This window comes from Oncorhynchus keta, chromosome 31 (genome assembly GCF_023373465.1).
Source record: "Oncorhynchus keta strain PuntledgeMale-10-30-2019 chromosome 31, Oket_V2, whole genome shotgun sequence".
Classification (NCBI taxonomy): Eukaryota; Metazoa; Chordata; class Actinopteri; order Salmoniformes; family Salmonidae; genus Oncorhynchus; species Oncorhynchus keta.
This window is the reverse complement of record NC_068451.1, coordinates 24,600,365-24,627,579: the sequence shown is the minus strand read 5'-3', so window position 1 is coordinate 24,627,579 and position 27,215 is coordinate 24,600,365. Positions and strand designations below refer to the sequence as shown.

The following is a 27,215-nucleotide window of genomic DNA, read 5'->3' as shown; positions in this document are numbered from 1 at the left end:
GTCACTGGCCGTACACTCTGATTGTACACTGGCCGTACACTCTGGCTGTCACTGGCCGTACACTCTGATTGTACACTGGCCGTACACTCTGGCTGTCACTTGCCGTACACTCTGGCTGTCACTGGCCGTACACTCTGGCCGTACACTCTGGCCGTACACTCTGGCCGTACACTCTGGCCAAACACTCTGGCCATTGAAGGGTGTTAACTCTTTCTCTCTCTCTCCAGGTCAGCCTCCCCTTCAGGTCCCAGTCCAGTCCCCTACCTGCCCCTCCCTCCCCTCTGGCCCAGCCTCTGCTTCAGTGGGACAGATAATCACCGCCATCTACCCCCCTACCAGCGTCACCATGGCAACTGGGGTGGTCTCCATGGCTACCGGGCCACCCAGCATGGTGTACACAGTCTCCAGCTCCTCCAGTCTGTCCACCCACATCCTGCCCAAATACACATTCGCCCCCGCCACCCCCACCACACACACTCACACACACACCCAGCTCCAGTCAGACAGACAAACAGACAGGCACGTGGGGGAGAGACCCACGGACAGAACGTCTCACTCTCAGTCAGAGAAAGTGGCAGACAGACCAGCGGAGACGCAGCCTGAGCTACAGGCGTACGGACAGACGGACAGGCCAACCCTCACGCAGGCGGACAGACAGACGGAGAGGGAAGCCCAGACCTTCAATAAAAGCAGCAGCTTAGTGGCACCACCAAGTGGCTCCTCATTGTCACTGCGGCCCTGTAGCCCCCCCCTGCCCTCTCACACTTCCAGTAAGTCTAAGGTGCCCTCCTTGTTTTTCGAACAAAGATCTAATGCTTAACAAATGCAAGTATATGAGAACTTGTAATATACATATTTCAGCAGGCAGCGCACCAGGCACCCCCAAACATCCCCAGCTCCCGGTGAGAACCCCTCAGAAAATCAAAGCCACAGTTGCCAACATCCCGGTGGGCAGCTACGAGGGAGGAGGCCGAGGAAAGGAGAGGGAGAAGAACCGAGAGAGGGAAAGGGAGAAAGAAAGAGAGAACACTGGGGACAACAGTCGTTTTTCCTTTGAGCTGGAGCGTCCTGTGGAGTCGACGTCCCCCTCCCAACACACACACACTGCTGAGGAGCCCCCCTCTGACAGACCCCCTGAGGGACACGACCCTGGGGACAACACTGACACATGCAGCACAGAGGCCAGCAACAAGGAGGTGAGAGAGAGATGGAGAGATTGACCTGATGGATTGTTTTGTTTTTTCTTCTCAATAATCAGAGAATGCAAATGAGATCACATTCATAGAAAATAACATACATTTCTGATTTTACACCCTGTGTCCCAAAACAAAACCCTCCCAGCATACTGTATTATTAAACTTGTTCTCCTCTCTGCCCCATACAGTCCGGGTGGAAGGACTCCGTCCCCTCCTCACCCCTGCCCCCTCCCTTGGGTACAGACCCTGCCCTGCCACCTCCCCAGAGCGACAAAGACGCCCCTCCTCCCAAGAAGGTGAAGGCCCGCCCCCCGCCACTCAAAAGGACCTTTGACTCTGTGGATAAGTGAGTTACCCTGAGTATAGACACGCCATCTATCAATTTCTAAAATATTTTTGTTAGTGAGTATCCCTGAGTCATCCTGACACTTCAAAGGGTTCAGGTACCTTACTCATGTGTTTCTCTCCTTTCTCTCCCTGCATCCCCCTCTTTCTCCCAGGGTGTTGTCGGAGGTGTATTTTGAGGAGCGTTTTGCTCAGCTACCAGAGTTCAGGCCAGAGGAGGTGCTGCCCTCCCCCACCCTGCAGAGCCTGGCCACCTCCCCCCGTGCCATTCTGGGCAGCTACCGCCGCAAGAGGAAGAACTCCACAGGTAGGAGAGAGAGAGTGGAGGTAGAGAGGACTGAAGGAAAGAGGGAGACAGACAACTGAGATTTACATTTTCTGTTGCATAACATTTTGCTACAGTGTGCGCCACTGAAGTAGAGGGATCTGCGAATCGTCTGTGTCTTTCTCATCCCCTCTTCTGTCCAGACCTGGACTCGTCCACAGAGGACCCTGTGTCTCCGAAGAGGAGGAGCAGAAGGCGCTCCAGCTGCAGCTCGGAGCCCAGCACACCCAAGAGTGCCGCCAAGTGTGAGGGAGACGTCTTCACCTTCGACCGACCAGGTAGAAACACACAGACACGCTCACACCCTCATGGTCCTTCTGTAGCTCAGTTGGTAGAGCATGGCGCTTGTAACGCCAGGGTAGTGGGTTCGATTCCCGGGACCACCCATACGTAGAATGTATGCACACATGACTGTAAGTCGCTTTGGATAAAAGCGTCTGCTAAATGGCATATATTATTATTATATTATTGTAAGGTTTATTCATGTACAGTGCCTTCGGAGAGTATTCAGACCCCTTGACTTTAACCACATTTTGTTACATTACAGCTTTATTCTAAAATGTTTGAAATATGTTTTTTTTTCAGCACTCTCCACACAATACCTCAGAATGACAAAGCGAAAACAGGTTTTCCGATTTAATTTATTTTATTTTTTATATAAGTATTCAGACCCTTTGCTTTGATACTCAACATTTAGCTCAGGTGCATCCTGTTTCCATTGATCATCCTTGAGATGTTTCAACAACTACTTTTGAGTTCACCTGTGGTAAATTTAAATTGATTGGACATGATTTGGAAAGGCACACACCTATCTATATAAATCCCACAGTTGACAGTGTATGTCAGAGCAAAAACCAAGCCATGAGGTCGAAGGAATTGTCCTTAGAGATCAGAGACAGGATTGTGTCGAGGCACAGATCTGGGGAAGGGTAGCAAAACATTTCTGCAGAATTGAAGGTTCCCAAGAACACAGTGGCCTCCATCATTCATAGATGGAAGAAGTTTGGAACCACCAAGACCGCCCGGCCAAACTGAGAAATCAGGGGATTAGAGTCTTGGTCAGGGAGGTGATGGTTACTCTGACAGAGCTCCAGCGTTCCTCTATGGAGATGGCAGTTGTCCTTCTGGAAGGGTCTATCTCTGCAGCACTCCACCAATCAGGCCTTTTATGGTAGAGTGGCCAGACGGAATCCGCTCCTCAGTAAAAGGCACATGACAGCCCGCTTGGAGTTTGCCAAAAAGCAGCTAAATACTCTCAATGACAAGCAAGATTCTCTGGTCTGATAAAACCAAGATTGAACTCTTTGGCCTGAATGCCAAGCGTCACGTCTGGAGGAAACCTGGCACCATCCCTACGGTGAAGCGCAGTGGTGGCAACGTCATGTTGCGGGGATGTTTTTAGCGGCAGGGACTGGGAGACTAGTCAGGATCAAGGCAAAGATGTTTTGTAATTCTATGAATCTTATCCAGTTGATTAACTCACCCACTCGCCCAAATCTTAAATGCCCAGATAAATTTACCCTGATTGATTTGAGATGTTCCACATAAATATTCTGCGGTTGGTGTTTTTTGTAATTATTTAAGTGACCATTGTGCGGTTGTTGCTGTTATAAATACTAAGGTTGCTAAGACAAACCCACGTTTTATTCTTAAGAGAAATTTGAAGTGTTTTAATGAGCAGGCTTTCTTTCATGATTTGTTTTATTTTGACTGGAGCCAGATTGAGTTTATCCCCGATGTGGAAACTGCCTGGAAATTCTTTCATGGTGTTTTGTTTCCAAATAGTAAACAAAAATGCCCCATTCCGCAGGTTCAGGGTTAAAGGGCGGGATAATCCATGGTTTTCTTCTGAGCTGTCTTGTATTATTCACGACCGTAATCTAGCCTGGGCTAAAGCAAGGAAATCATGTTCTGATGCTGACTGGGTTATTTTTAGGCAGTTACGAACCTGAATGACCCTAGAACGTTTTGGAAGGCTATTAAAAGTCTATGTCTGGTAACAGTAATGTTAATGAATTACCGTCATGTGTTTTGAAGGACTCTGTTGCTGTATATGACAAAACTGAAATGCTGAATTGTTTAAATGAGCACTTTGCATCATCTGGTAGGCTGTTTGATTCAGTGTCCTGTCTCTGTACAACCCTGTGTGGATGAACCAGTGAGAGCTGGTCAAACTTTTAGCTTTTTGCCATTCTCAGTGCAGGTGGTACATAAAGCCCTGAAATCCTTAGATCAGAGAAAGCCTGCAGGTCCTGATCTTTTGGATCCCTGCTTTTTAAATCTGTCAGCTGATTTCATAGCTGAACCACTTACATAGCTGTTCAATCTAACCCTGGAATGTAATGAAAATCTGGAAGTCAGCATTTGTCCTACCACTTTTAAAAGGGGGAGATCCAACTCTTTTAAATAATTATAGGCCAATCTCAAAGCTGTCAGCCCTGGTAAAAATACTTGAAACCCTTGTGAGTGAACAGCTAAAATTTGAATGGTGTGCCCCAAGGCTCTGTACTTGGTCCTCTCTTATTCACTATTTATATAAATTATTTAGACAAAAACATCCAATGCGCAAATTCATTTTTATGCTGATACTGTTATTTACTGTTGTGCCTCGTCTCTTACAAAAGCTTTCCAGAACTTGCAAACGGCTTTTTATACTGTTCAACATACCTTGTGTCAATTGAAGCGTATCCTCAATACTGACAAAACAAAACTAATGTTTTTTTCTAAAGGAAGAAATAGACCTCTGAACCTTTCAGCTATTACTACCTGTCGGGGCAAGAAGATTTAGGTTGTAACCTCATAAATATCTTGGAATTTGAATTGATGACGGCCTCTCTTTTAAATTGCGTATTCAACAACTTACAAAAAAATGAAGCTGAAATTGGGGATTTTATTTTAAGAATAAGGCCTGTTTTTCTTTTGAAGCTGGAAGGAGGCTAGTATCAGCTACATTTATGCCTTTACTAGACTATGGGGATATTTTATGTATGAACGATTCCGCTCAGTGTTTGAGATGAATTGACACTCTTTGCCATGGCACTTTGACATTTATTTTAAACTGAAAAACCCTTAAGCACCACTGCACTTTGTATACCAGGGTTGGCTGGCATTCTCTAGTCACTCGTAGGCTCAGGCACTGGTATACTTTTATTTACAAAGCCATTTTGGGTTTACTACCTTTTTTATTTGTGCATTTTTGTTCAGAAATGTGGTGGGTACTCTCTTCGTTCGCTGGACCTTATCCTGCTAACTGTTCCAGATGTCCCAACTGAATTTGGTAAAAGGGCTTTTATGTTCTCTGCGCTATCGTCTTGGAACGCCTTACAGAATACTTTTAAACTGGAAGAACCTGTCCCGATTGGTATTTTTAAATCACTGATGAATGATCTTGAGACTGATTCCCTGACCTGTCAATGTTTTAATCTACTGTTTTTGATTTTGTTATACTCTAGTGAATTCTATGGTTTTTACTAGATTACTTGTAGTTTTTCATGTTTGTCTGTAATTTTTGTAATGACTTGGTGCTGCTTATCTTGGCCAGGACGCTCTTGAAAAAGAGATTTTAAATCTCAATGAGCCCTTCCTGGTTATATAAAGCTTAAATAAATAAAATAAAAGAACAGAGATCCTTGATGAAAACCTATTCCAGAGCGCTCAGGACCTCAGCCTGGGGTGAAGGTTCACCTTCCAACAGGACAACAACACGAAGCACACAGCCAAGACAACAACGCAGGAGTGGCTTCAGGACAAGTCTCTGAATGTCCTTGAGTGGCCCTGCCAGAGCCCGGACTTGAACCTGATCGAACGTCTCTGGAGAGACCTGAAAATAGCTGTGCAGCGACGCTCCCCATCCAACCTGACAGAGCTTTGGAGGTATAGGAAAACCTCCACAAATACAGGTGTGCCAAGCTTGTTGCATCATACCCAAGAAGACTCGAGGCTGTAATCGCTGCCAAAGGTGTTTCAACAAAGTGCTGAGTAAAGTGTCTGAATACTTATGTAAATGTGATATTTAAATTGGCAAACATTTCTAAAAATCGTTTTTTTGCTTTGGCGTTATGGGGTATTGTGTGTAAATTGATGATTTTAGAATAAGGCTGTAATGTAACAAAACTGGAAAAAGTCAAGGGGTCTGAAAACTGCGCTGTATAATAAACTGCTCTTCCAAATCCTAAAATATATGTTCCATGTTTACACAAATCTTTTATATAAAAGACTAACCAGAGTGTGTGTCTGTCAGCCCCCCCGTCTGTGTGTCCCCCTCCAGGGACAGGTGCTGATGGAGAGGACATCCTGGGGGAGCTGGAGTTTGACAAGGTGCCCTACTCCTCTCTGAGACGCACCCTGGACCAGAGACGAGCCCTCGTCATGCAGCTCTTCCAGGAGCATGGCTTCTTCCCGTCAGGTCAGTACAGACACACATACACACACTTGCATATAGCTTTTTATATACAGTACCTGTCGAAAGTTTGAACACACCTACTCATTCAAGGGTTTTTCTTTGTTTTTACAATTTTCTACATTGTAGAATAATAGTGACGACATCAAAACTATGGAATCATGTAGTGACCAAAAAATCGTCAAACAAATCAAAAAATATTCTTCAAAGTAGCCACCCTTTGCCTTGATGAAAGCTTTGCACACTCTTGGCATTTTCTCAACCAGCTTCACCTGGAATGCTTTTCCAACAGTCTTGAAGGAGTTCCCACATATACTGAGCACTTGTTGGATGCTTTTCCTTCACTCTGCGGTCCAACTCATCCCAAACCATTTCAATTGGGTTGAGGTTGGGTGATTGTGGAGGTCAGGTCATCTGATGCAGCACTCCCATCACTCTCCTTCTTGGTCCAAATAGCCCTTACACAGCCTGGAGGTGTGTTGGGTCATTGTCCTGTTGAAAAACAAATGATAGTCCCACTAAGTGCAAACCAGATGGGATGGCGTATCGCTGCAGAATGCTGTGGTACCCATGCTGGTTTAGTGCCTTGAATTCTAAATAAATTAGACGGCAACGCCAGCAAAGCACCATCACACCTCCATGCTTCACGGTGGGAACCACGCATGCGGAGATCATCCGTTCACCTACTCTGCGTCTCACAAAGACACGGTTGGAACCAAAAATCTCAAATTTAGACTCATCAGACCAAAGGACAGATTTCCACCGGTCTAATGTCCATTGCTCGTGTTTCTTTCTTGGCTCACGCAATTCTCTGCAGCAACTCGACCATTAAGGCCTGATTCATGCCGTCTCGTCTGAAAGGTTGAGCTTGAGATGTGTCCTTTACTTCAACTCTGAAGCATTTATTTGGGCTGCAATTTCTGAGGCTGGTAACTCTAATGAACTTATCCTCTGCAGCAGAGGTAACTCTGGGTCTTCCTTTCCTGTGGCGGTCCTCAAGAGAGCCAGTTTCATCAAAGCACTTGATGGGTTTTGCGACTGCACTGGAATTAACTTTCAAAGTTCTTGAAATTTTCCGTATTGACTGACTTTCATGTCTTAAGTAATGATGGACTGTCATTTCTCTTTGCTTATTTGAGCTGTTCGTGCTATAATATGGACTTGGATTTTTACCAAATAGGGCAATCTTCTATATACCACCCCTACACATTTTTGGTAACTACATAATTCCATATGTGTTATTTCATAGGTTTGATGTCTTCACTACTCTACAATGTAGAAAATAGTCAAAATAAAGAAAAACCCTGTAATGAGTAGGTGTCCAAACTTTTGACTGGTATTGTACATAGGCCCTACTCTCTCTTTTACAGTGTACACAGTCCTCCCGACCCAGCAAAATTGTTTTTTTTCTACATTCCTCGTCAATCAACACTTTCTCTCCGTCTTCCTTCTTCTCCTGTCCACTCTCCAGCCCAGGCCACGGCAGCCTTCCAGACACGCTACTCAGACATCTTCCCCACCAAGGTGTGTCTGCAGCTGAAGATCAGGGAGGTCCGACAGAAGATCATGCAGACTGCCGTCCCCTCTGAGACCAACGAGGCCTCCTCGCTCCCCGGACCGTCTGGCGCCCAATCAGGGGAAGGGACAGGAGGGGCGGAGCCATTGGGAGAGGAGGCGGATCGAGAGAGGGAGGGTAGTCCAGAAGAGCCGAGGGATTCGCAGGAGTCTTCTAGATGAAGGATGCCGACAGGCTGGATTGACCAATCAGCGATGGACCATTTCCCCAAATCCCGCCTCTTAATTTTGTTGAAGCTACACCCCTCTGTCTGTGTGCGTATCTGGACCTGTCTCTTTCTCCAGAGAGCCAGGTCAGAAAGAGCAAGTGGACGAGACCAAGAGGATGTGTGTTTGCAAAATGTGTCAGAGGTGGAATTGTTAAAAACTTAAAAGGGGATTTAAAAAAATAAAAAATAATTCCCCCTCTCCAAAAAATGACATTTAAAATGCCAGTGACACACACACACACACGGCTGAAGAACCCCAAACTCCAATACTCACACTTGAATTAGCACTTTGTTAGTAATATTAATATTATCCCTGTAAGCTTCCATTGATGCCAGTGGACTATAGACTATATAATAACAACTCTCCAGCTCTTACCCATTGCCTTGGCACAGGGCCCATCTTTCAGACTGAATAGCATATCATTTACTGGGACTGTTTGAGGTCATTTATCTCACTCTAACAGGACTGGCTTGTTTTTAAAAATGGAGGGCTTGGGAAGCAAGATCAGTTAATTGGCTGCTGAAGAGGGTCTGGCTCTCAAGTCTCACATTGGCTAATTTGTTTCTGCTGGACATTAGGGGGCTGGGTCCCCACTGGCTTGAGATGATGCCATTCAATGGAGAGCCTGCACTACCCTGGTGAGGGATCAGAAGGATCCTTGTTTTGTTAGATTTTTCTCTACTTTGATCCATAAAAGCATAACTTCAGGACAGGTCTGTGAGGAGGACAGGAGAGCGTTTAGGACCTCGCCCTCACTTCCCATGATTGGCTACAGAAGATGCCAGTAAAGATACACCAAGCGTTCCTGCTTGTCTGATTCGCTCGCCATGCGGGGAGAAGGAGTCGATGGGCACATCATGGCTTTACATTTCTCACTGTCACTTCAACCATATTTGATCTATTTGTAGACTTTAGTTGAGAACCCAGAGGACGTCAGGCTGACAGGCCTATTACTTCTAATGCCAAGCAGTTTTATTATCTAACTTTTAATTTTTTAAAGACATCATACTTGTATTTGTTTTAATCAAACACATGTAACTTTGCAGTTCATTATGTTGTTATTTTATTACTGTCACTAATATTACTCCTCTCATTGTTATAGTGGACCTGATCCTTGCTATGGGCTGGTATCAATGTCATATGATTAGCTCTAGCAACCGGTTTGCATATTTGAGGGGGGATGGGACGTTTGAGAGAGATGGTCCTCACCTGTGCCTCTCCCTCTCTTTTGTCTTCCCTTTTCAACACCCTCACTTCGCCCCAGCAAGGACCTGGGGTGACAAATATTTTTATTAATTTCAATGAGGGATAACAAAAAGAGGATTGAAATTTGTATTCATTTAAGTCTCATAAGTATGTTTTTGGACAACCCTGAAAACCGCTCTCTCTCACTCCCCTGCTAGTAAGGTTTGATTCTATAGCCTCCTCCTTCCTCCCTCTTTTCCTTCCGTTCATCCTACCTTACTGTTCTCTCTAGATCTTTTTTGGGGGTGGGAGGAGATAAGCCTGGAGGGGGCAGGGCAGTATATAGAGTGGTAGGGTATAATATTGGTTTTCTTTGTGGAAGACTTGGTTGTGTTGTACATGTTATTTACTGTAGAGTCAGACTCGCTATAATATTGATAAGGAACAATGTGTAACTGACTTGTATTGACTTTTAAAAGACGACATTACACAAGGTCAAACTCCAAAAATTGACAAATTCTTATTAACGTTTTACTCCTTGTTTTACTGAGATACAGTTTGCAAGAAACTTAAATTATTCATAAATGTACATCTATCTTTCAGTATACAAATAAATGTTCAAGTTATAACATATTTTTCACTAGTTTTTAATGTACACACAGCTGAACCACCAGTTATTGATTAGTTATTATTGTCCAACTATACTGAACAAAAATATAAACGCAACATGTAACGTGTTGGTCCCATGTTTCATGAACGGAAATAAAATATCCCAGAAATGTTCCAAAAGCTTATTTCTCTAATTTTGTGCACAAATTTGTTTTACGTCCCTGTTTGTGAGAATTTCTCCTTTGCCAAGATAATCCATCCACCTGACAGGTGTGGCACATCAAGAAGCTGATGAAACAGCATAATCATTACACAGGTGCACCTTGTGCCGGGGACAATAAAAGGCCACTCTAAAATGTGCCGTTTTGTCACACAACACAATGCCACAGATGTCTCAAATTGAGGGAGAGCGCAATTGGCATGCTGACGGCACGAATGTCCACCAGAGCAGTTGCCTGAGAATTTAATGTTAATTTCTCTACCATAAGCCACCTCCAACGTTGTTCTAGAGAATTTGACAGCATGTCTAACCGGCCTCACAACCACAGACTACGTGTAACCATGCCAGCCCAGGACCTCAAGATCCGCCTTCTCCACCTGGGGGATCGTCTGAGACCAGCCACCTGGATAGCTGATGAAACTAAAGTATTTCTGTCTGTAATAAAGCCCTTTTGTGTGGGAAAAATACATTCTCATTGGCTGGGGATGGCTCCCCAGTGGGTGGGCCGATGTCCTATCATGGCTGCTCCCTAGACAAGTCATGTGAAATCCATAGATTAGGGCCTTATGGATTTATTTCTTCATATGAACTGCAACTCAGTAAAATTGTTGAAATTGTTACATTGCGTTTATATTTTTGTTCAGTATATACACAATTACTCAAAAGTTTGGGGTCAATCAGAAAAATGTCCAGAAACAAAAAAAAACTGTTCTGAAACTCGTCAGTCTATTCTTGTTCTGAGAAATGAAGGCTATTCCATGCGAGAAATTGACAAGAAACTGAAGATCGCATACAAGTACACTCTAATGTACTTGTCCTCTTGCTTAGTTGTGCACCGGAGCCTCCCACTCCTCTTTCTATTCTTGTTAAGGCCAGTTTGCACTGTTCTGTGACTGGAGTAGTACACAGCGTTGTACGAGACCTTCAGTTTCTTGGCAATTTCTCACATAGAATAGCCTTCATTTCTCAGAACAAGAACAGACTGACGTGTTTCAGAAGAAAGTTATTTCTGTCTAGCCATTTTGACCCTGTAATCGAACCCACAAATGTTGATGCTTGAGATACTAGACAAGTCTAAAGATGGCCAGTTTTAGTGCTTCTTTAATTAGAACAACAGTTTTCAGCTGTGCTAACATAATTGCAAAAGGGTTTTCTAATGATCAATTAGCCTTTAAAAACAACACTAACACAACGTGCCATTGGAACACAGGAGTGATGGTTGCTGATCATGTGCGTCAAGATATTCCATTAAAAATCAGCCGTTTCCAGCTATAATTGTCATTTACAACATTAACATTGTATTTCTGATCAGTTTGATGTTATTTTAAAGGACAACATTTTTAGCTTTTCTTTCAATAACAAGAACATTTCTAAATGACCCCAAACGTTTGAACGGTAGTGTGTGTGTATATATACAGTTGAAGTTGGATGTTTACATACACTTAGGTTGGAGTCATTAAAACTTGTTTTTCAATCACTCCACAAATTTGTTAACAAACTATAGACTTTGCAAGTCAGTTAGGACATTACTTTGTGCATGACAAAAGTAATTTTTCCAACAATTGTTTAGACAGATTATTTCACATATAATTCACTGTATCACAATTCCAGTGGGTCAGAAGTTTACATACACTAAGTTGACTGTGCCTTTAAACAGCTTGGAAAATTCCAGAAAATGATGTCATGGCTTTAGAAGCTTCTAATTTACATCATTTGAGTTAATTGCAGGTGTACGTGTGGATGTATTTCAAGGCCTACCTTCAAACTGAGTGCCTCTTTGCTTGACATCATGGGAAAATGTTAAAAAATCAGCTAAGATCTCAGAAATAAAAGTGTAGACCTCCACAAGTCTGGTTCATCCTTGGGAGCAATTTCCAAACGCCTGAAGGTACGTTTATCTGTACAAACAATAGTACGCAAGTATAAACAACATGGGACCATGCAGCCGTCATACCGCTCAGGAAGGAGACGCGTTCTGTCTCCTAGAGATGAACAACATGGGACCACGCAGCCGTCATACCGCTCAGGAAGGAGACGCGTTCTGTCTCCTAGAGATGAACAACATGGGACCACGCAGCCGTCATACCGCTCAGGAAGGAGACGCGTTCTGTCTCCTAGAGATGAACAACGTGGGACCACGCAGCCGTCAGGACCGCTCAGGAAGGGGAGACGCGTTTCTGTCTCCTAGAGATGAACAACGTGGGACCACGCAGCCGTCATACCGCTCAGGAAGGAGACGCGTTCTGTCTCCTAGAGATGAACAACGTGGGACCACGCAGCCGTCATACCGCTCAGGAAGGAGACGCGTTCTGTCTCCTAGAGATGAACAACATGGGACCACGCAGCCGTCATACCGCTCAGGAAGGAGACGCGTTCTGTCTTCTAGAGGTGAACAACGTGTGACCACGCAGCCGTCATACCGCTCAGGAAGGAGACGCGTTCTGTCTCCTAGAGATGAACAACGTGGGACCACGCAGCCGTCATACCGCTCAGGAAGGAGACGCGTTCTGTCTCCTAGAGATGAACAACATGGGACCACGCAGCCGTCATACCGCTCAGGAAGGAGACGCGTTCTGTCTCCTAGAGATGAACAACGTGGGACCACGCAGCCGTCATACCGCTCAGGAAGGAGACGCGTTCTGTCTCCTAGAGATGAACAACATGGGACCACGCAGCCGTCATACCGCTCAGGAAGGAGACGCGTTCTGTCTCCTAGAGGTGAACAACGTGGGACCACGCAGCCGTCATACCGCTCAGGAAGGAGACGCGTTCTGTCTTCCAGAGATGAACAACATGGGACCACGCAGCCGTCATACCGCTCAGGAAGGAGACGCGTTCTGTCTCCTAGAGGTGAACAACGTGGGACCACGCAGCCGTCATACCGCTCAGGAAGGAGACGCGTTCTGTCTTCCAGAGATGAACAACATGGGACCACGCAGCCGTCATACCGCTCAGGAAGGAGATGCGTTCTGTCTTCTAGAGATGAACGTACTTTGGTGCGGAGAGTGCAAATCAATCCTATAACAATAGCGAAGGACCTTGTGAAGATGCTGGACGAAACAGGTACAAAAGTATCTATATCCACAGTGAAACAAGTCCTATATCGACAACCTGAAAGGCCGCTCAGCAAGGAAGAAGCCACTGCTCCAAAGCCGCCATAAAAAGGCCAGACTACACTTTGCAACTGCACATAGGGACAAAGATCATACTTTTTGGGGAAATGTCCACTGGTCTGATGAAACACAAATAGAACCGTTTGGCCATAATGGCCGTTGTTATGGAGGAAAACGCTTGCAAGCTGAAGAACACCATCCAAACCTTGAAGCACGAGGGTGGCAGCATCATGTTGTGGGGGTACTTTGCTGCAGGAGGGACTGATCCACTTCACAAATTAGATGGCATCATGAAGAGGGAAAATTATGTGGATTTTTTGAAGCAACATCACAAGACATCAGTCAGGAAGTTAAAGCTTGGTTGCAAATGGGTCTTCCAAATGGACAATGACCCCAAGCATATTTCCAAAGTTGTGGCAAAATGGCTTAAGGACAACAAAGTCAAGGTATAGGTGTGGCAATCACAAAGCCCTGACCTCAATCTATAGAAAACATGTGTGCAGAACTGAAAAAGTGTGTGCAAGCAAGGATGCTTACAAAGCTGACTCAGTTACACCAGCTCTGTCAGAAGGTATGGGCCAAAATTCATCCAATTTATTGTGGGAAGCTTGTGGAAGGCTACCTGAACCGTTTGACCCAAGTTAAACAATTTAAAGGCAATGCTACCAAATACTAATTGAGTGTATGTAAACTTGTGACCCACTGGGAATGTGATGAAAGAAATAAAAGCTGAAATAAATCATTCTCTCTACTATTATTCTGACATTTCACATTCATAAAATAAAGTGGAGATCCTAAGTTACCTAAGACAGTTACTTTTGTCGGGAATTGTGAAAAACTGAGTTTAAATGTATTTGGCTAAGGTGTATGTAAACTTCTGACTTCAACTGCATATATACAGTTTAGTCATTTTGGAGAATGTTAGGACAAGCAAAGATATACATTTTTTATGAAGACGTTTATTGAGAAGAAAGGAGAATACTGCACTTAAAACAATATAAAGTGTGTGTGCTTGCCCTTACAGTGGGGCAAAAAAAGTATTTAGTCAGCCACCAATTGTGCAAGTTTTCCCACTTAAAGATGAGAGAGGCCTGTAATTTTCATCATAGGTACACTTCAACTATGACAGACAAAATGAGGGGAGAAAGAAATCCAGAAAAATCATTGTAGGATTTTTAATGAATTTATTTGCAAATTATGGTGGAAAATAAGTATTTGGTCAATAACAAAAGTTTCTCAATACTTTGTTACATACCCTTTGTTGGCAATGACAGAGGTCAAATGTTTTCTGTAAGTCTTCACAAGGTTTTCACACACTCCATGCAGATCTCCTCTAGAGCAGTGATGTTTTGGGGCTGTTGCTGGGCAACACGGACTTTCAACTCCCTCCAAAGATTTTCTATGGGGTTGAGATCTGGAGACTGGCTAGGCCACTCCAGGACCTTGAAATGCTTCTTACGAAGCCACTCCTTCGTTGCCCGTGCGGTGTGTTTGGGATCATTGTCATGCTGAAAGACCCAGCCACGTTTCATCTTCAATGCCCTTGCTGATGGAATGAGGTTTTCACTCAAAATCTCACAATACATGCCCCCATTCATTCTTTCCTTTACACGGATCAGACGTCTTGGTCCCTTTGCAGAAAAACAGCCCCAAAGCATGATGTTTCCACCCCCATGCTTCACAGTAGGTATGGTGTTCTTTGGATGCAACTCAGCATTCTTTGTCCTCCAAACACAATGAGTTGAGTTTTTACCAAAAAGTTATATTTTGGTTTCATCTGACCATATGACATTCTCCCAATCTTCTTCTGGATCATCCAAATGCTCTCTAGCAAACTTCAGACTGGCCTGGACATGTACTGGCTTAAGCAGGGGGACACGTCTGGCACTGCAGCGTAGTGTGTTACTGATGGTAGGCTTTGTTATTTTGGTCCCAGCTCTCTGCAGGTCATTCACTAGGTCCCCCCGTGTGGTTCTGGGATTTTTGCTCACCGTTCTTGTGATCATTTTGACCCCACGGGGTGAGATCTTGCGTGGAGCCCCAGATCGAGGGAGATTATCAGTGGTCTTGTATGTCTTCCATTTCCTAATAATTGCTCCCACAGTTGATTTCTTCAAACCAAGCTGCTTACCTATTGCAGATTCAGGCTTCCCAGCCTGGTGCAGGTCTACAATTTTGTTTCTGGTGTCCTTTGACAGCTCTTTGGTCTTGGCCATAGTGGAGTTTGGAGTGCGATTGTTTGAGGTTGTGGACAGATGTCTTTTATACTGATAAGTTCAAACAGGTGCCATTAATACAGGTAGCGAGTGGAGGACAAGTGGAGGAGCCTCTTAAAGAAGAAGTTACAGGTCTGTGAGAGCCAGAAATCTTGCTTGTTTGTAGGTGACCAAATACTTATTTTCCACCATCATTTGCAAATAAATTCATAAAAAATCCTACAATGTGATTTTCTGGATTTCTTTTCTAATTGTGTCTGTAATTGTTTAAGTGTACCTATGATGAAAATTACAGGCCTCTCATCTTTTTAAGTGGGAGAACTTGCACAATTGGTGGCTGACTAAATACTTTTTTTGCCCCACTGTATATTAATTTTCCCTGGGCTTGATCCGTTCTTCAAAAGGAGGGTGAATGGGGTCCAGTATCAACCCCAATCACAAGACACAGTAACACACACACACAGTCACATAACAAAACAGTCCTAGCATATTATCAAATATCATTTAATCATTCATTTATCTATTTACAGCAAAAAGAGAAACAGTCATTGTTTTCAAAGTAAAAATCACATATTACAGACAAGCACTGAATGAACATCCATGGGCAGTCAAGAACATGACATACACAGGAAATGGCCCTCGATTCACATCTATCACAACAACCTCTCCACCACCACTGACCGGCTCTGCCCTGTCTTTCTGAACATGAGATCGTAACACATTTGGTCTGGAGGAGTGAATGAACACCTACTGTTGTCCTGCCTGCTGCATTTACATTACATTTAAGTCATTTAGCTGCAATTGTAGACTATCGTTTTTGTACTCAACAATGACAACCAGACCAGTGTTCCTACACTGCTGTAGTTCACTCGATCACAGTTTAATATTCTACTGCTCCCCATACATTCACCCCAATAGGATGTCAGTAAAACATGCTCTCTGCCAGTCAAGAGTCAGTACAGTCCCACAGCCCACACAGGTAGTTCTGTCATGGTTCTCCAATAGTTGAGCCTCTCACTGGCTCTCAGTAGCTGTAGATACATCTTTGAGGCTTGTTTGATGGTTCTATGACAGGTCTGTGATAGTTCTGAGTAGTGTCTCTTTGACCCTCAGAATATCTAGATCGTCGTGTGAGGGTTCTGTGAGGGTTATCTGATGGTCCGGTCATGGTTCTGAGTTGTCTCTGTCTGGCCTTTAGATGAGCTGTAGACTGTCTACAGTGATGGAGTCCATCCCCAGACTGTTAGATGAGCTGTAGACTGTCTACAGTGATGGAGTCCATCCCCAGACTGTTAGATGAGCTGTAGACTGTCTACAGTGATGGAGTTCATCCCCAGACTGTTAGATGAGCTGTAGACTGTCTACAGTGATGGAGTCCATCCCCAGACTGTTAGATGAGCTGTAGACTGTCTACAGTGATGGAGTCCATCCCCAGACTGTTAGATGAGCTGTAGACTGTCTACAGTGATGGAGTCCATCCCCAGACTGTTAGATGAGCTGTAGACTGTCTACAGTGATGGAGTCCATCCCCAGACTGTTAGATGAGCTGTAGACTGTCTACAGTGATGGAGTCCATCCCCAGACTGTTAGATGAGCTGTAGACTGTCTACAGTGATGGAGTCCATCCCCAGACTGTTAGATGAGCTGTAGACTGTCTACAGTGATGGAGTTCATCCCCAGACTGTTAGATGAGCTGTAGACTGTCTACAGTGATGGAGTCCATCCCCAGACTGTTAGATGAGCTGTAGACTGTCTACAGTGATGGAGTTCATCCCCAGACTGTTAGATGAGCTGTAGACTGTCTACAGTGATGGAGTCCATCCCCAGACTGTTAGATGAGCTGTAGACTGTCTACAGTGATGGAGTCCATCCCCAGACTGTTAGATGAGCTGTAGACTGTCTACAGTGATGGAGTCCATCCCCAGACTGTTAGATGAGCTGTAGACTGTCTACAGTGATGGAGTCCATCCCCAGACTGTTAGATGAGCTGTAGACTGTCTACAGTGATGGAGTCCATCCCCAGACTGTTAGATGAGCTGTAGACTGTCTACAGTGATGGAGTCCATCCCCAGACTGTTAGATGAGCTGTAGACTGTCTACAGTGATGGAGTCCATCCCCAGACTGTTAGATGAGCTGTAGACTGTCTACAGTGATGGAGTCCATCCCCAGACTGTTAGATGAGCTGTAGACTGTCTACAGTGATGGAGTCCATCCCCAGACTGTTAGATGAGCTGTAGACTGTCTACAGGAGTCCATCCCCAGACTGATGGAGTCCATCCCCAGACTGTTAGATGAGCTGTAGACTGTCTACAGTGATGGAGTCCATCCCCAGACTGTTAGATGAGCTGTAGACTGTCTACAGTGATGGAGTCCATCCCCAGACTGTTAGATGAGCTGTAGACTGTCTACAGTGATGGAGTCCATCCCCAGACTGTTAGATGAGCTGTAGACTGTCTACAGTGATGGAGTTCATCCCCAGACTGTTAGATGAGCTGTAGACTGTCTACAGTGATGGAGTCCATCCCCAGACTGTTAGATGAGCTGTAGACTGTCTACAGTGATGGAGTCCATCCCCAGACTGTTAGATGAGCTGTAGACTGTCTACAGTGATGGAGTTCATCCCCAGACTGTTCTCCAGGGCTGTGTGGTAGATCTCTATAGCCTCAGCCAGGGGTAGGGTTCCTCCCTCACTGGTCTCTATGATGGCGATGGTCTCCCCAAACTCATTACACATGATGGTGGGAGTACCCTGGGTCTGGATAGGAAAGGAAGCATTGTATGGAGGATGTGAGAGAAAAACATATTTGAACAACATATTTTCTCAATTTTACAGACTAACACACCCTCAGAGGCCGCACACAGACCCCGCCAGTCCCTCCCCCTCACCTGCTGTAGGGTCGACGTCTGTATGTGGAACAGCTGAGGCTGCCCATTGGCCAGTTCCACCTGGGATGCCTCCACTAGCGCCACGGTGGCGTTGGTCTCCATGGCAACCTGTGCTGCGGCCACCTCCTCCTGCCTCTGCTGGCGTGCGTGGGTCTTCCTGTGGTTCCGCAGGTTGGAGAAGGACTTGAAGGCCTTGCCGCACACCAGACAGGCGTGGGGGCGCTCCCCTGTGTGTGTACGCCGGTGCTCCGCCAGGTGCATGCTCTGGACAAAGCCCTTGTCACATATTTCGCAGCGGAACGGCCGCTCCCCTGTGTGCGTGCGCAGGTGCTCTCGCAGGTGCGTGTTCTGCCGGAAGCGCTTGCCACACAGGTTGCAGGGGAAGGGGCGCTCTCCTGTGTGGATGCGCTGATGCAAGGTCACGCCAGAGGAGGAGACAAACAGCTTACCGCAGGTTAGGCACTGGTGGGATTTACCTCTGGCCACTGCACCACCACAGGACCGACCAGGAACCAGGCCGTGACTCAGCTGATGCAGACGCCAGTTGGCTGCAGAGTTGAGCTTCTTCCCACACACAGTGCAGCCCAGGCCCCCTCTCATGATGCTGGTGGTCCCGGTGTCTTCTGAGGTGGAGGGCTCTGAGAGGGGCTCCCCGTCAGGGCACACTTGGGGCTGGCTCTCTAACCCTCCCTCTCTGTCTGCCTGGGCCTCAGTGGGGTGGACCTCCTGACAGTGGCGGTCTCTCTTCCTCCTGTGCAGGAAGCCAGCCTGGCATTGGGGGCAGGAGAACGGGGCCGGGGCCCCCGGGTGAACAGTGTAGCGGTGGGCGGCTAGCTTGGCCGGCCGTACGAAGGTGGCGGGGCAGTCCGGGCAGGGACAGGGAGGGAGGTTGGCATGGAGTAGGCGGTGCTGCCGAAGGTTGGATGACTGGGTGAATGTCCGGTGGCAGATGTCGCAGCGGTAGGGGCGCACGCCAGAGTGGGTGAGGTTGTGGCGAGACAGGTTGGCCAGGGATGAGAAGGTCTTTCCGCAGTCTGAGCACTGGAAGGGCCGCTCGCCGGTGTGTGTGCGCAGGTGGTTGCGTAGGTGCATCTGCTTCTTGAAGGTCTTGGTGCACACAGAGCACTTGAAGTGTCGCTCGGAGACGTGGGCCGTATGGCGGTGTTTGACCAGGCGGAGCAGAGAGGGGAAAGCCTGAGGGCAGGAGGGGCAGGGGAACGCTCCCCGGGGGCCAGCTGGACCAGAGGGGTTAGGGTCAGTAGAGGAACCAGGATCAGCAGTATGTTCTCCCAGTTGGGACTCTCCACTGCCCCCTGGTGTCCCCTCCACATCCACCCTGTTCTCCTTTCCTCCCTCTGCCCTGCTCAGAGAGCTGGAGGCAGTGTCCTCCCCCGACTCGCCTATCTCCATCTCAGCCTCAGTAAGGGGGGCCATCAGGTTCTCCTCGTCCCCCTCCATGGGGCTGCCCTCACCCCTCTCCCTCAGGGCCCGGGCTCTCTGAAGGATGGACAGGGCTGACAGGGACATCCTCCTGGGGGCCGCTGGGACCTGCACAGAACATCGTCAAAACACATGCTCATACATTGACCGGTATGGGACTGAATTTAACCTGAGAAACAAAACATTTGCACACATTTCTCATTGATGAATTGCGCAAAACATTTCTCAAGTTAGAATTTGGAACTATAAGAACAATATTACCATTTTTAAAAAGAAAACGTGGTTACCAGGACGACGGGGGTAGGTGTAGTGGTGGCTGCTTTGGTGGTGTGTGTTCTACGGTGGTACAGGAACTTGGTCATATTGGTGAAGGTCTTGGCACAGTGTTCACACCTGTGGAGCGGCTCTGCTGTGTGAGACTTCCTACAGGACGGAGCGAGGGATGACGTGAGGGATGATGACGTGAGGGATGAGGAGGCAGAGGTAGGGATGGGCGGATATAAAAAGTGAAGAGAAGATTTGTCTCAGAGACCTCAATACAAAACAGCATTCAAAAAGCAATAGACAGAAAAACATTGGGGATTGTAATGGCGCATGATGAGAACATGATGTCTGGTCAGGCACCTACCTGTGTATGATGAGGGTCATCTCTGTGTTGAAGCCATGACCACAGTCCACACACAGATACCGAGCCTCCCCGGAGTGAGAGCGCATGTGTGTTTGCAGTGACGTCACCTTCTTAAACACCTTGTCGCACTCCCGACACTCGTATGTGCCATGCTCGTGCACGCGCCTGTGTGCCGCCAGCCGATTGGCTGACGTGAATGTACGCTGGCATTGGCTGCAGTGCAGGCATAGGGGTGTTTTTCTAGATCTTTTAGCCAGGGCGCGTCTCCCCGTTCCCTTCCCCCTCTCCTCTGCCACCCTCCCCCCATTCTCCTCCGCTCTCTCCTCCTCCCTCCCTCTGTCCTCCTCATATCCCATCATCACCCCGTCCTCACTGCTCTCCTTCTCCTGGGCCAGGAAGTGCTCCCCCTGGTGTTGCAGGAAGTCCTCTGGGGTCTGGAAGAGGAGGGCACACTCGGAGCACTCATAGGGGTGGAAGATCACCACCTCCCCCTGCTGCTCTTTCTCCTCCCGGACAGCAGACAGCGCCACCTCCAGTCTCTGGAGGCCGCTCTCTGTAACCCCCAGCTTTCCTACCGAGCCCACCCCTAGAGGAGTGAGTAGAGGGGGCAGCAGCTTGGCGCGCCGTAGGCCGGGGGTACTGGAGCCATCGGCCAGGGCCTGGGCACTGCAGATCTGGAGACGCATGGTGGCCGAGCCGGGAAGGGGGGAGACGGGGGGTGGGAAGGTGGCCCGGGAGGGGGTCGAGGGCTGGGGGGCAGACTGATGTTGTTGTTGTTGGGCCAGGACCTGAGAGGGGGGCACAGACATGATCATGTTTGAGTGAAAATAACTGGTTACTGGTTTTAAAAAGCTTTTTGACATTAAGTGTGTACAGTACCTGTGCTAAGATCTCCCCAGCTTGTTGTTCACTCAAGAGAAAGTTCTGAACACTGACCATGGGTGTCACAGTACCATCGGGCTGCAACACATACTCCTGGGAGAGAGAGGAGGGGGGAGGAAGTTTGAGCCGAGAAAGGAAACATCTAATTCTGCCTGTCTGCTTTTGCGCTAAAGAACGCCAGCCTGTAAGCCCTTTGATTAAGGGTTTTCTGATGAAATGTGTTGGTATTTAATACTCACAGTCTCTGTGGCACTGTGTGTGCTGCTCTTGCTGTGGGTCTGTCTGTGGGCCAGCCACACCTCTGGAGAGTCAAACAGGGCCAGGCAGTCTAGACACTGGTACTGGACAGGCCCCGACACCTGGCCCTCTGTCCCTGCCTCGTCTGTCTCCAACACCTCACACAGTTCTGGGGAACACAACACAATGTTCAGCAGGTGAGTCTTACTATCTAGCCTCTCTACATTCAAACAACCTCTGCCTTTCATCCTTGAAGCAAACCACCACCTTCAACCCCCCTCCTCAAGACACATATCCACCCTTTCCTGTCTTCCAACGTCCCCTCCCTCTCACCATGGTCCTCTGTCTCCAACCCTGCCTCTCTCATGTGCAGCTCCTGGTGCAGTAGCAGTTCATCTGGGTTCCTGAGGAGGGCACCACACTCCAGGCACTGATACTGGCTGTCCCCGTACTCTGAGATGCCCTGGATGGCCATGGCCTCCCCAGCCTCCCCCTCTTCTCCCTCCTGCCCTGTGTGGATCTGCTGGTGCATCAGCACTTCTTCTAGGGTGTTGAAGAGCTGGTGGCACTCGCTGCACATGTACTGGTGCTGCACGTCATACATGCCCTCTGGGTCCTCCTGCTGGTCATCCATGACTACTGCAAGGCGGTTGTTGTAGGACCGTGTGTGTTAGTCAGCACAATTCAATGAATGAGAAAAAGGCTCCTGTACTGGTCTGAGTTATAGCTCTGTGTTTCGATCTTGATACAAGTGTGCCTTGATTGTTGAACTGAAGACTGATGTCTGTTAGTGAGCAAACAGTGTGTTGTGAGTTTTAGGGCTTGAACCAGTAACAATGATTTGTAAAGTAGCTAGCCTCTTTCCTCAGGTCTCTCACTATGATGTGCTGTGATGTCAGGACAACAGGGAGGGAGCCTGAAAAAAAGCAAAATACAGTAGTCTGTCAGCTATTTGGTAACACCTGTCCCAAACCCCAACTGGCCCATAGACATTATGGGCCAGATGGGCCCTGGGACATTATTTTAGTTTACAATGATGTAGGTCATTTCCAGGAGCCATGAGCACCAACATGTGATGTTGATAGGAACATATCTCAATGTGGACCTCATACAATCATGGCCACCTAATCATCCCCAGCTTACAATTGGCTCACTCATCGCCCCTCTTCTCCCCTGTAACAAATCCCAGGTCGTTGCTGTAAATGAGAATGTCTTCTCAGTCATCTAAGGGTTAAATAAATACAATTAAAATGAATAACAAAAAATATATATCAAAATTGGTGTCAAATGAAGTCATAGATAAATGTTTCTAGTAATTGCTTGCTGGTCAAACAGATGGAAAGAGGTCTTAGATTTACCAGATAAGCCTTATTAAAAAAGGGATTAGAAATACATCAAAACACAATAATGTTGAAGTAATATTTAGGTAAACACTTAAATAATTTCTCCAAAACTAAAATGTAGGTTGCCTTCTTAAAATACTGCCTTATGCCTTGTAATTCTGTTACCAAAATCCACAAAGTTCACAGAAGCAACAAGGTAGACCTACCAATTAGTTTGTGTTTTTTACAGTTTCTGAATTATTTAGTGATTATAACTCGTAATTCTGTTACCAAATTGGTAACATAATTACAGAAAAAACAGTAACGGAATTACAGCAATTGAATTGAACACAATGAGAAATCAAATCATAATGTCCTCCCTTCCACTGGCATACTGTTATGTTCAGCTCATAACTGTTTGTCTCTTTCTGTTGTCTGGTGGTCAAAGCGAGAGTGTGAAATCAGTCTAGACAACCTCTCCCTCTTCTCTCTCTAGTTAATATCACCTCTCCCGGTTCTTACTGACGACTACCCGACTACTAAAACTGTAAACAGCATCCGCACCCACTGAACACCGGAAGTCCATGGACGTTGAAAAGTAGTTGAAATGTCAACGTCCACATACGTCGTTTTTGGGGGCCAGTCAGGGCCGGCCTTGATTTGACCCAAACACAGACGTCCATGATTGGTGACCGGACCAAATTTGAACCAATCATAAACGTCTATGTTTCACAAGATTGGACAGCACAGTACAGTGAAGAAAAGTAGAGTATAGTACAGTAGAGTTCCGTACAGTAGAGCACAGTAATGTACTGTACTCTATTGTAATGTCCAAACTTGTGAAACATATACGTTTATGATTGGTTCAGATTTGGTCTTGTTAGTGGGCGGAGCTCATTCGAATAATAGCCAGTGTGTAGAATGATACCCATACATGCAAAGGATGATATTGCATATTTTTACCTTTGTGTATTCAGGATGAATCACAATAAAGAAAATTACATTCATATTAGAGGTTGACCGATTAAATCGGAATGGCCGATTAATTAGGGCCGATTTCAATCGGTATTTTTGGATGCCGATTTTTATTTTATTACAACTTTATTTGACGAGGCAAGTCAGTTAAAAACCTCTAGTGACTCCCCATCCCGCATGAGGGAGCATAATCATCGACTGACACTAATTAGCATAACGCAACGGACATAAATATTCCTAGAAAATATTCCTATTCATGAAAATCACAAGTGAAATATATTGAGACACAGCTTAGCCTTTTGTTAATCACCCTGTCATCTCAGATTTTCAAAATATGCTTTACAGCCAAAGCTAGACAAGCATTTGTGTAAGTTTATCGATAGCCTAGCATAGCATTTTGTCCAGCTAGCAGCAGGTAACTTGGTCACAGAAATCAGAAAAGCAATCAAATTAAATTGTTTACCTTTGATGAGCTTCGGATGTTTTCACTCACGAGACTCCCAGTTAGATAGCCAATGTTCCTTTTTTCCCAAAATATTATTTTTGTAGGCGAAATAGCTCCATTTGTTCTTCACATTTGGCTGAGAAATTACGTCACAATGCTGTAGACACTTTGGGGAATACGGAGAAAAAGTAATCTGGTTGATAGCCCATTCACTGCTCAATAGGGACGCATTGGAACGCAGCGCTTTCAAAACATGAGGCACTTCCAGATTGGATTTTTCTCAGGCTTTCGCCTGCAACATCAGTTCTGTTATACTCACAGACAATATTTTTACAGTTTTGGAAACTTTAGAGTGTTTTCTATCCTAAGCTGTCAATTATATGCATATTCTAGCATCTTGTCCTGACAAAATATCCCGTTTACTACAGGCACATTATTTTTCCAAAAATGAAAATACTGCCCCCTAGTCACAAAAGGATTTATTAAGAACACATTCTTATTTTCAATGATGGCCTAGGAACGGTGGGTTAACTGCATTGTTCAGGGGCAGAACGACAGATTTGAACCTTGTCAGCTCAGGGATTCAATCTTGCAACCTTACGGTTAACTAGTCCAACGCTCTAACCACCTGCCTTACGAGGAGCCTGCCTGTTACATGAATGCAGTAAGAAGCCAAGGTAAGTTGCTAGCTAGCATTAAACTTATCTTATAAAAAACAATCAATCATAATCGCTAGTTAACTACACATGGTTTATTATATTACTAGTTTATCTAGCGTGTCCTGCGTTGCATATGATCAATGCGGTGCGCATTCACGAAAAAGGACTGTCGTTGCTCCAACATGTACCTAACCATAAACATCAATGCCTTTCTTAAAATCAATACACAGAAGTATATATTTTTAAACCTGCATATTTAGCTAAAAGAAAGGTTAGCAGGCAATATTAACCAGGTGAAATTGTGTCACTTCTCTTGCGTTCATTGCACGCAGAATCAGGGTGTATGCAACAGTTTGGGCCGCCTGGCTCATTGCGAACTAATTTGCCAGAATTTTACGTAATTATGACATAACATTGAAGGTTGTGCAATGTAACAGCAATATTTAGACTTATGGATGCCACCCGTTAGATAAAATACGGAACGGTTCCGTATTTCACTGAAATAATAAATATATTGTTTTCGAAATTATAGTTTCCAGATTCGACCATATCAATGACCTAAGGCCCGTATTTGTGTGTGTTATGTTATAATTAAGTCTATTATTTAATAGAGCAGTCTGACTGAGCGATGGTAGGCACCAGCAGGCTCGTAAGAATTCCTTCAAACAGAACTTTCGTGCGTTTTGCAAGCAGCTCTTCACAATGCTTCAAGCATTGAGTTGTTTATGACTTCAAGCCTATCAACTCCCGAGATTAGGCTGGTGTAACCAATGTGAAATGGCTAGCTATTTAGCGGGGTGCGCGCTAATAGCATTTCAAACGTCACTCGCTCTGAGACTTGGAGTAGTTGTTCCCCTTGCTCTGCATGGGTAACGCTGCTTCGAGGGTAGCTGTTGTCAATGTGTTCCTAGTTCGAGCCCAGGTAGCGGCGAGGAGAGGGATGGAAGCTATACTGTTACACTGGCAATACTAAAGTGCCTATAAGAACATCCAATAGTCAAAAGGTATATGAAATACAAATCGTATAGAGAGAAATAGTCCTTTCATTCCTATAATAACTGCAACCTAAAACTTCTTACCTGGGAATATTGAAGACTCATGTTAAAAGTAACCACCAGCTTTCATATGTTCTCATGTTCTGAGCAAGGAACTTAAAAACGTTAGCTTTCTTACATGGCACATATTGCACTTTTACTTTCTTCTCCTACACTTTCTTTTTGCATTATTTAAACCAAATTGAACATGTTTCATTATTTATTTGAGGCTAAATTGATTTTATTGATGTATTATATTAACTATTATATTACAATAAGTGTTCATTCAGTATTGTTGTAATTGTCATTATTACAAATAAAATTAAAATAAATATTTTTTAAAATTGGCCGATTAATCGGTATTGGCTTTTTTTGGTCCTCCAAAAATCGTTGAAAAAAAATCATAATCTACCTCTAATTCATATCCATAAATTATGCATTTCTGTGTAGTACATATCAGGGACCCATGATGTAATTTCATTACTGTATTTCGGTTACTTCACTTACTGTAGTTCAATAACCAAAATAGATTTACTGTAATTCTATTAACGAACTTTGCTTCTACACTCGTTCCAGTAAATGTTTTTGTTTAGCATAAATTTTAAAGTGAAAAATCTGAGTCTCAGCGTAATTCCGTTAACATGGAATTGCCCTGTAGCTATTGCATGGTTCCAGAAAATCGTCATAGAAAATAGAGCTGATAGCTACACGCTAATTAGAAGCTGCAATAAGCAGCAGAAGCTAACTGCATGTAGGCGCCAAACGGTGGTATACGGGACGTGAAATAGTTAACAGGGACGTGTATTATTAGATTTAAAAAAAAAACTCAAATATGGCATGTAATTCATGACATTTAGTTTATACAAGCCACAGTGCTGCATGATAGCTTGCAACATTGCTTCCTGTGTGTTATCATTCATGTGGCGAGCTGTTGGCGGCGCTCTCCGATATCCGAGACCTCTTCAGAGGCACCGCTGTCTCCTGACTGTGGCTCCCCGGCTCAAGGCGGTCGTCAGGCGGCGCTATGCACTTTTCCCCGCAGGTCTCCGGTAGACACGACAGGCCCTTCCTTCCCCTCCCGTTCAAAGAATCTTACCTCTCATCTACTGTCGTTGGACAATCCCTCGTGAGGTAGTCACAAAGCTCCGCAGAAGCAACAATGCACTCTCCGTTCCGGCTATAAGTGAATAATGCGCTGATTTGACGGTACGCATTTAAAATCGTGAAACTACTGCAAGAGAAACATTTCGGTGCACGAAAAACATCGTTTGTCCGCGGATCGTTCCCCTGTTGTCGGCACGCTCTGGCCTTGT

General features: G+C 45.5%; 2 protein-coding genes across 8 annotated transcripts in view; one reads left to right on the top strand and one right to left on the bottom strand.

Annotated features, from left to right (window-relative positions):
- Positions 1 to 10,024, top strand: part of LOC118372996 (protein capicua homolog) — a 79,526-nt gene extending 69,502 nt beyond the window's left edge. For 2 of the 5 annotated variants that reach the window (XM_052490076.1, XM_052490075.1), the window contains exons 15-21: positions 228 to 770; positions 862 to 1,196; positions 1,385 to 1,542; positions 1,697 to 1,848; positions 2,010 to 2,144; positions 6,107 to 6,271; positions 7,737 to 10,024. In XM_052490076.1, the coding sequence (XP_052346036.1) occupies positions 228 to 770; positions 862 to 1,196; positions 1,385 to 1,542; positions 1,697 to 1,848; positions 2,010 to 2,144; positions 6,107 to 6,271; positions 7,737 to 8,002 (1,754 nt within the window). In that variant the 3' untranslated portion in view covers positions 8,003 to 10,024. Of the gene's footprint in view, positions 1 to 227; positions 771 to 861; positions 1,197 to 1,384; positions 1,543 to 1,696; positions 1,849 to 2,009; positions 2,145 to 2,451; positions 2,493 to 6,106; positions 6,272 to 7,736 lie in introns of all 5 variants that reach the window. The other 3 variants (XR_008088108.1, XM_052490077.1, XM_052490078.1) reach the window with 3 other exon arrangements.
- Positions 10,025 to 17,717: 7,693 nt separating this feature from the next.
- Positions 17,718 to 27,186, bottom strand: LOC118372995 (zinc finger protein 574-like). Of its 3 annotated transcripts, none has more exons than XM_052490072.1 (9): positions 26,999 to 27,186; positions 22,611 to 22,691; positions 21,801 to 22,383; positions 21,470 to 21,636; positions 21,228 to 21,323; positions 20,349 to 21,136; positions 20,008 to 20,143; positions 18,281 to 19,828; positions 17,718 to 18,149 (listed from the first exon to the last, which is right to left on the bottom strand). In XM_052490072.1, the coding sequence occupies exons 3-9, from the start codon at positions 22,099 to 22,101 to the stop codon at positions 17,976 to 17,978; spliced, it is 3,210 nt and encodes a 1,069-aa protein (XP_052346032.1). In that variant the 5' UTR covers positions 22,102 to 22,383; positions 22,611 to 22,691; positions 26,999 to 27,186; the 3' UTR covers positions 17,718 to 17,975. The 3 variants fall into 3 exon arrangements, with proteins under 3 accessions (XP_052346032.1, XP_052346033.1, XP_052346031.1); XM_052490073.1 differs by lacking the exon at positions 26,999 to 27,186 and adding an exon at positions 24,228 to 26,987; XM_052490071.1 differs by lacking the exon at positions 22,611 to 22,691.
- Positions 27,187 to 27,215: the final 29 nt, after the last annotated feature.